Source organism: Bombina bombina, chromosome 7 (assembly GCF_027579735.1).
Source record: "Bombina bombina isolate aBomBom1 chromosome 7, aBomBom1.pri, whole genome shotgun sequence".
In the NCBI taxonomy this organism is placed as follows: domain Eukaryota; kingdom Metazoa; phylum Chordata; class Amphibia; order Anura; family Bombinatoridae; genus Bombina; species Bombina bombina.
The window spans coordinates 347,974,046-347,983,827 of NC_069505.1; the positions used below are offsets into that span (position 1 = coordinate 347,974,046).

The 9,782-nt window shown below is 36.9% G+C and overlaps 1 protein-coding gene across 1 annotated transcript; it reads left to right on the top strand.

Annotated features, from left to right (window-relative positions):
- Positions 1 to 652: 652 nt before the first annotated feature.
- On the top strand, positions 653 to 9,215 carry BRK1 (BRICK1 subunit of SCAR/WAVE actin nucleating complex). Its single transcript, XM_053721020.1, has 3 exons — positions 653 to 880; positions 2,605 to 2,687; positions 8,817 to 9,215. Exons 1-3 carry the CDS (start codon positions 763 to 765, stop codon positions 8,841 to 8,843), a joined length of 228 nt encoding a protein of 75 aa, XP_053576995.1. The 5' UTR covers positions 653 to 762; the 3' UTR covers positions 8,844 to 9,215.
- The last annotated feature ends 567 nt before the right edge of the window (positions 9,216 to 9,782 follow it).

Consider the following 9,782-nt stretch of genomic DNA (forward strand, 5'->3'; position numbering starts at 1 on the left):
AAAGCGCCATTTTTGGAGAGAAGCGCCATTCTATATGAAGTAATATAAATGCACACTAATTGAAAAGCAAATATGTAACTTGGTTACTGGAAAACGAATTATAATAAAATGCAGGCAATCTAAGACTTCATCTGAGGAGAATCTACTGTAAAAACAGAGATTTTCTACACACTACGTAGTACAAAATTACAAACGCGACCCTAACCCCTCACGCCGCGAGCAAAAACACAACACACTGTCACACTATAGTGTGGGCGTGGCCTGTGATCACACTATATTGTGGGCGTGGTTTGTGCCACGTCATGTTGTGGGCGTCTCCTGTGACCATTAGCGCACCAAAGAGCCAGGTTAGGTTGCAGGATTGCGCGTCCACGATGCGTGCGACCACACTAATGTTTTTCTTTATTTTTTTTTATTTTTTTACTGTTAATCATTTAACGTAGAATACGTTACTCGTTTTAGGTCACAAATATAATTTACAGCTTCTTGCCCCAAACAAATATGGCCTCTTAATGACTATTACGACGAGATCGCCCTGCTACATGCACATAATTATAAGTATATGCAGTACACCAACGTATAAAACAAGTTATTTAATTTATGCAAATTTGTGATTTTGCATGCATGAGACGCGGTGACACAAACTCAACACAACTACATGTAGTGCAGGAGCAATATACACAACCCAGCACTAGGTGGCGCTGAAGTTTCTCCTATCTGCTTGACTGCTTCCTCTTTCAGCTGTAGGAAGGAGAGAGGAAAATGGCTTGCCAGGAGGATCCTGTGCAGAGGGAGATCCATCAGGACTGGGCGAATCGAGAGTACATCGAGGTGATCACTAGCAGCATCAAGAAAATAGCTGACTTCCTCAACTCCTTCGGTGAGAACTGTAATATAACCCAGAAGCCTAAACCGAGTTTGTACCACGGGAAAGGCCTCTGGGTGTGTAAAGGAAGAGGTGGTTGTTTCCATATTTCAATAACATGGTCGGTTTAATATATTCATTATATCAGTAGATCTTCGTACCAAAGAAAAAAACTGTAATCTATGACCCTGCAAGAGTATTAGCTGAGTAGAACTGGTAAACAGTACATTTATTAATCGAAATTCCAAATAAAAGATGATTTTGCAGCTTTCATTTAAAGGGATACAGGAAGTTCATGTTAAAACATAACCCATCTATAGGAACACATTGCTTACTGGATGCTAGGGACAACTCCTTTACTCTGTTGGTGACAAGGGACAGATCCCTCAAGCATAACGATAAAAAAATCTTAAAGGGATACTAAACCCAAATTGTTTTTTTGCATGATTCAAATAGAGCATGCAATTGTAAGCAGCTTTTTAATTTCTCCTAGTATCAATGTTTATTTGTTCTCTTGCTATCTTTATTTGAAAAAGCAGGAATGTAAATCTTAGCAGCCAGCCTATTTTAGGTTCAGCACCACGGATAGCGCTTGCTTATTGGTGGCTGACATTTAGCCACCAATAGGCAAGCATAACCCAAGTTCTCAACCAAAAATGTGCTGTCTCTAATGCATCACATTCCTGCTTTTTAAATAAAGATAGCAAGAGAAAGAAGAAAAATTGATAGTAGGAGTAAATTAGAAAGTTGATTAAAATTGCATGCTCTATCTGAAAATTTGTCCCTTTAAGATAGGAAGAATCAATTTTTATGAGACATTGCAAATAATATTTTGAAAATGTTTCTTTTTTTCAGTAAAGAAAACTGTGTTTTTGTTATTACTCAGTTTGCATGAAGGAATAGAATTGCCCAACACATACAGTCTTACAAGGGAGCATACGGAATGAGAAAAACTTGGAAAATGTATTGTTTTCCGCAGTCTCTCTAGCTGTTTTTCTCCAACGTTTCCTACCTCACCAGTTCCTCTCTTAGGGGTAGATTTATCAAAGGCTAGACGAACTCTGTATGTGCTTCGCCTGTAACTGCGCCCCAGCTTGCCTTCGGAGAAGCGCACATGTGCGCCTGAATTTATTATATAAAAAAAAAAAATAGATGTAATTTTGTGCGTTTAGTAAAAGGCGAGCTGGGGCGTAGTAATGATAAATGTTGCCTGTTGAAAAAAGCATTTACTCCCTGTTTATCACAGTGCATCCCTAAAAATATTTATGCCGCCATGTCTTGATAATTAAAAAAAAAATGAAGGTATTTATTTTGCGCATATTTATATTACATAATGTTTCCGTGCTGTTTTTGCCATATGTTGGTAATTTAAGATCGCAAAAATTTGGAGTTTTCCTGTGCCTTAATATTTAGAGCTTGATTTTGAAGCTCTAGAGTATGTGAGTACCATTCTTTGCCTTTTTTGAATATTTGAATAACCACAGGACTTCACTATATGTGTTTTTCCTTTTTTTCCCCTGAGGTTCACCTACAAGTAACCACAGTGATTGCCTAACTTGGGACGTTCCGCCTTTATCCTTTTTGTGCACTATCACATTTGTTTGTTTTTACCTAGGCACTAGTGCTGAATATTTCTGCCTTATTTGGCCAGTAACTTTACTATGTGACTGCTTCTGAAGAATATTATGGCACTATTAATAATGGATAAGCTTTGGCTAATGTTTTTTTGTTTTATTAAGATATGTCGTGTCGGTCCAGGTTGGCGACTCTAAATGAAAAACTGACAGCTTTGGAAAGACGAATTGAATACATAGAAGCAAGGGTATGTGATGCTTTTTTTTATTATTTCAAGAAATATAAAATAAAACAAAAAATATTTTCTGACTCAGATAGAGCATCTCATTTTAAAAGTTTCCAAATTTACTTTTATTATCAAATTTGCTTTGTGCCCATTATATTCTTTGTTGAAGAGATACCTAGGTAGGCATCTGAAGCACTGCACAGCAGGAAATAGTGCTGCCTGCTGGTGCTCTTGCAAATGGATGATATATAGTGCTCCAGATATGTGCAGGCACCTAAGCATACATCCCTGCTTTTTAACAAAAGATACCTAGAGAACGAAGAAACAATAAGACGTCAATTAGAAAGTTGTTTCAAATTGTATGCTCTTATCTGAATCATGAAAGAAAAACTTTGGGTTTTATATCCTTTTAAATTTAAGATTTTTTTTTTTAGTTGCCTTGCTGAAACATTCTATTTAATATATTAATAATATTATTATTATTATTATTCTAATAATACAGAGCTCCATTTATGACACTGCTAAAGCATCAAAGCCTTTTTAATGCATCTTCATAAGCCCTCCACCGTTATAGCATTTTTTTGTTGAATCTATATCACAAATAAGAAGGAGCACAGGGTTGAGAAATTCTGTTTAAAATCTACCAGTCAGTCTGAAAATTTTGAGGCAGAATTTTTTGCGCATGGTATATCCACAAAAACGTACTGCGTGCAGATTTCTTTATTATTTATTAGTGTTATAGAACAGTGAAAACTCAGCAAGTGCTATCAAAGAATCAGACCCCCAAGCTGCCCCCCCATTTTGGTGAAAAAGGAGAGGGGAGCGAACTGGTCATGCATTAAATAAAGGGGCGATCCAGAGTAAGCAGAAAGAACTGCTCCTATATGATCACTCTTGAGTACTTCTCTATTTAGTGATATTAGGCTGGTAGAATACATGTGGAGAGAGGGAGTATATGAAGTGTTACTGAGCGATACGGTGTAACACTGCATTAAAGGGACACTGAACCCTTATTTTTTTTTTTTTTTGTGATTCAGATAGAGAATGAAATTTTAAGCAACTTTCTAATTTGCTCCTATTATCAATTTTTCTTCATTCTCTGGGTATCTTTATTTGAAATGCAAGAATGTAAGTTTAGATGCACCCTAGCTTGTGGGAATATTTTCACATCATTTAAACAATGTTGAAGCGTAATTCCCACTGCAGTATCTACCTACACACTACAAAATTTCCAATAAAAAAAACAAAAATACTGCCTTGAATTGTTATGGACATTGTAAAGCACATTCTAGTTTTTAAAAAAAAAAAAAAAGTCACACACACATTATCTTTACTGGAAATCTTCAGATAGCAGTGTCTCTTTACTAAATAAGTCATTTTTAAATCTTGCATTTGATTTTTTTTTCTCTCTCTTTATGCTTCCTTTCTGGAAGGACACAACGGTCACAGAATAAATAACTGCATGTTTGTACAGGTCTCCTAAGTCTGAATACTTGTGTGTGTGTCTCAGATATACTTTTACTATATAGGGTAGATTGTATTCCAGTTCAGTAACATATTATTTTATCTATTTTAATGTCTGTGGGGATGTTTATGATTTCTGTGTCATCTGGAATATAATCTGCCCTTCTGTTCTTTTCAGTAAGGTTTGTTGTGATGCAGTGCTACGTATCTGACATTTAATTATACCTGCTTGGTATTGGCGCAAATCAAGTGGCGTAAAATAAAATCTCTGGTGTGTTTAGAGGCAGATGGGCAAGCCATGTCACATTGAGATTTATTTATATATATATATATATATATATATATATATATATATATATATATATATCCTGTATACTAGAGTGGAATTGGCAAATAACAGACAGGTGTGTACATAGGGATATAGTGTACTAAAAAAAAAAAATTCAGTATGCTAAAATGGACTTAAAAAACAATTAAATACACAAATTAGTTGAAGCTTTTAGTTTGTGTTTGTCACTTGCTTACTTTGCCTCTAACACCCACAAAGGGGTTAAACACAAATCCAAAGTTCTGTTTGGCAGTTGCAACACATTGCACCTATTAAACAGGACACAAATGTTGATTGGCTGCTACATGCGTATTCCACTCTCACTTGTATCGCGGGTTGTGCCCTGCTTAGGAACGGCAATATGTTGTAGCTCCCAATCAGAAATTTAGCTATGTGTTTAACCCATTCGTGCATGCAGCATAATGTAAAAAAATAAACAGTATAATGAATTGGAGCATTTAATTTTTCTTTTATAAGAATGTAAATTACTGTGATGACGTTGTACTGTTAATGCACAGTAAGCAAGTGACGCCTGTGCTAAAGTTACGCACCTAACAATCATTTTTTTATTAGTGTAGAAACTAAACCCATAGGTAAAATAGAGATTCCCTCTTCATGAGAACAGGACATGAATATTAGTGGTGTAGAACATTGTATAGTGATGGTTAAATCCTACCTGTTGTTTTTAGATTTAGTTGGGTTTAAAGGGAAATTTAAAGTAATTTTTAAATGTTTGTGGTCTAGCTAGACCATGCCATTTTAAAGGGCCAATCTACTTTGAATGTGTTATTGTTTAAAATTATAGATAATCCCTTTATTACTCATTCCCCAGGTTTGCATAACCAGCACTGTTATATTGTTACACCTTTTACCTCTTTGATTACCTGTATCTAAATTTAAGCCTCTGCAGACTGCCTCTTATCTTGGTGCTTTTTACAAACTTACATTTTAGCCAATTAGTGCTGGTTCCACAGGAGTGAGCAAAATGTTATCTATGGCACACATGAACTAGCACTATGTGGCTGTTAAAAGCTAATAAGCAATGAGATAAGGGGCGATCTTCAGGGGCTTAGAAACAGGCAGAGGTTTGGAGGTTATAAAGTATATTAGTATAACAATGTTGTTTATGCAAAGCTGGGAAATGGGTAGTAAAGGTGTTATCTATCTTTTTAAACAATGAAGAAAAAAAATCAAGTAGACTGTCCCTTTAACCCCTTGCTGCTGGTACTTAGATGTAAAAATTGAAATCATGCAATCGAGTCAGGGGGAGTGCCTATGATGCTAGGCACGCCCTCCAGCCGGCGATCCCTTATAGGAACTGGCTAAGGTTTCAGGACAGCCGAACAGTTATATTCCATGCCGTCCTTACTGCGCTGTCATTCTTTTGGTGTCCTTTTTGTTAAAACGCATACCTAGGTAAGCTCAGGAGCAGTAATGCACTACATAAAGCTAGCTGGTGAGTTGTGGCTACACACGCAGCTCTGGTTGTTTGCTAACCAGATGTGTAACTACTTTGCAGGAACAACGGTGCACTAAAAGTGCTTTAACACACTACAACATTTTCTTTCTTGAAATTTTATGTCCCTTTTTAAATATTTATATATTTAGTGCAACAGCGCTAGATTTCCAGATTCAGAAGTATATAAGAAATATTTTGTAAGGGAATTAAAGTTTAGTGACATCCAGATGGTTCTACCACACCATATTTAATTACTAATATGGCTGAGGGCTACGAGTCTATAGGAGGACAACCTTAGAGGGGGTGCAAAAAAAAAAATCAAGGTTTAGACTGTCCTTTTATCTGACCATTAAATTGATATGAAACCCAAGTTTTTACCTTTATGATTCAGCTAGCGCAGTGTTTCTCAACCGCAGTCCTCAAGTACCCCATAACAGGCCAGGTTTTCATTATAGCTGAACAACAACACAGGTGAAATAATCAGCTGATGGATGAGAGCAGGTTAGTAACCATGGTTACTGATCAGCTGATTATTTCACCTGTGCTCTAGTTCAGCTATAATGAAAATATGGCCTGTTAGGGGCACTTGAAAAACGCTGAGATAGAACCTGCACTTTAGAACAACTTTCCATAAACTTCTATTATATATTTTGCTTATCCTTTGTTGGAACTTTTACCTAGGTATGCTCAAGAGCAGCAATGCATTACTGGGAGCTAGCGGCTGATTGGTGGCTGTACATATATGCTTCTTGCCATTAGCTTACCTAATGTGTTCAGCTAGCTCCCAGTAGTGCTTTGTTGTTCTTTCAACAAAGGATACCAAGAGAATAAAGCAAAATTGATAATAGACGTAAAATGGAAAATTGTTTAAAAATGTATGTATGTAAAATTATTAGGGTTTCATGTCCCTTTAAGCTTTGCTACAGATAAAAATCTGCCTTTCTGCCCTGTTTGCTTGTGAATAAAACATATTTTTTTGCATGCTTCATATTATTCTGTTTGCTGTGCTGCTGCCTGTTCTGTTATCCTGTTGTGTGGAAACAGAGTAAAACATATTATAGAGCGATCCAAAGTAACTTGTCTGTTTGCTGAAAACCCTCTATTCAAACAAAGTAAAAACTAACAACTTTCTACTACACTGTCATTATTTATCTCCACTTTCCTGTAATTTAACCCCTTACCGGCATTAGGACGTTCCATGCCATCCTAACTGTGCCGGCTTTAGTGCCGCTAGGACGGCATGGAACGTCTTAGCCGTTTGGCTGTACTGAAGCCAACAGTGCTTCCTGAATGGGATTGCGGCCTGGAGGGCGTGCCTGCATCATAGGCATGCCCCCCACCCACCCGGTCCCATCATTTAAATCTCACAATCTCGTGGTTTTGTCAGGAAAGGGTTAACTGAAAAATGTAAAAAAAAAAATCCCCACTCTCCCTAGAGGGGCTCCAGCACATCCTGCAGGATTACCCTGTATCATTTAAACTCTGATTGATTAATCAGTGCAGGAGTTCGTTTTAGATCCTCCACTTACTGGAAGTAGAAAAGGAGATGACTAGTTTTCAAACCTGTCCTTGGGCGTCCCTAAGAGGCCAGATTTTCAGGATTACACTGGGTGAGAGCAGGTTACTAATCAGCTGATTATTTCACCTGTGCTCTAGTTCAGATATCCTAAAAATTTGGCCTGCTAGGGACTCCCAAGGACAGGTTTGAAAACTAGTCATCTCCTTTTCTACTTCCAGTAAGAGGAAGTAGCAAAAACTCGCCAGCATGGAGAGAAGTTGTCAAAATATTACTAAGCTCTACATTTTAAAGTCTCTCCTTAACATAAAGAATATTAGTGAACTCTTCCATTAATGAGATACACAGTTCCCAAGGTAAATATTGCCTTTAAAACAATTCTCGAGTACTTGTGATACTGATGTGCCATGGAATCTCGCTAGGCCAGAGAGCTCTAGAGACTCAGGCCTTTAAAGGGATACTAAACCCACATTTTATTTTCTTTCATGATTCAGATAGAGAATGCAATTTTAGTCAACCTTCTTTTTTACTCCTATTATCCATTTTCTTAGTTCTCTTGCTATCCTTATTTGAAAAGCAAGACCAAACGCTTAGTAGCTGGCCCATTTGATGTCAGCACCTGGGTTGCGCTTGCTGATTGGTGGCAAAAATGTAGCCACCAATAAGCAAGCGCTATCCAGGGGGCTGAACCAAAAATGGGCTGGCTCCTTAGCGAAGATTCTTGCGTTTTTTTTTGGTTTTTTTTAATAAAGATACCATGAGAACGAAGAAAAATTGATAATAGGAGTAAATTAGAAAGTTGCTTAAAATTTCATGTTCTATCTGAAACACGAAAGAAAAAAATTGGGTTTAGTATCCATTAAAATCACATTTGGTAATAGTTATATTTAAAGGGACGCTGAACCCAGTTTTTGTATTTCGTGATTCACATAGAGCATGCAATTTTAAGCAACTTTCTAATTTACTCTTATTATCGCATTTTCTTCATTCTCTTGGTATCTTTATTTGAAATGCAAGAATGTAGTTTAGATGCCGGCCCATTTTTTGTGAACAACCTGGGTGTTGTCCTTGCTGATTGGTGGATAAATTCATCCACCAATAAAAAAGTGCTATCCAGAGTCTGAACCCAAAAAAAGCTTAGATGCCTTCTTTTTCAAATAAAGATAGCAAGACAACAAAGAAAAATAAAAAACAGCAGTAAATTAGAAAGTTGCTTAAAATTGCTCTATCTGAATCACAAAAGAAAAAAATTGGGTTCAGTGTCCCTTTAAGCCATTATAAATATATATTTCTGCACATAATAAATAAATATATATTTATTTAAAACGCTCCCTTTTTTAGCACAACATTTGAAAATTGTAACTCTTGTTCTCTCTTTTTCAGGTCACTAAAGGTGAAACGCTCACATGAAACTACTACAGCTGTTACAACCTTACTTCAAAGTTTTATATAAAATATGCTGGTTTTCCCTCTATATGCCTATAAACACAACTGCTTCATTTGATTGCTACACTGTTTTGCAATCTTTTTTTTTAATATCTATATGTATTTTAGCTTTCGGTTTCATTGCTAATTTCTGTCCTGTGATATGTAACTGCATTTTATTGTATAAAGAAAGTGGATGTAAAGTTGTTGCTAGAATGTTTAAAAAAGTGGATTAACTCTGTTATTAAAGCATTTGGAATTATGACAATATGGAATGGTAATTGTGCCAATTATAGTTTTTCACTTTTTTGTATCTATCTTTAAAGTGTATTAAAAATAAAATGAATGCTGACTTTTTGTTCTGTCCATTTTATTATTTTACGAGCTTGAGGGCTTAAGTTGTGTAAGGGGCTGATTGTATGTAAAAATGTGTTTTTGCCCACTAAGAGAGAAGTGCTCTACCAGGAATGAACAACAGCTCAATAGCTTGTTCTATGGTGAGTCACCACCTAGGGGCAGCCTCTTTTAGCCCATTTCTGCTTTTTACAGAGGAAAACTTTCCTGAAGTATATCGATCTGATCATGCCAAGTAAGGTCAGTCCAGCCCCGAAATACCAGGCAATTCTCCGAACAAGGAACATGGCAATTCCAGGCGATCATTTCGGCCTCCAATGGGCCTCGTCAGTGAGGTGCAGCCACATTCCTCTAAGCACACTGGGCAAGGAGTCCACGTCTGGTTTCACACTTAGGGAGACCTCCCCAGGGTCATATTAATTTGCATACGAAGAGAGAAGCACTCTACCAGGAACGAACAACAGATCAGTAGCTTGTTCTATGGCAAGTCACCACCTAGGAGCAGCCTCTTTTAGCCTAGTTCTGCTTTTCACAAAGGAAAGCTTTCCTGAAGCATATCAGTCTGATCCC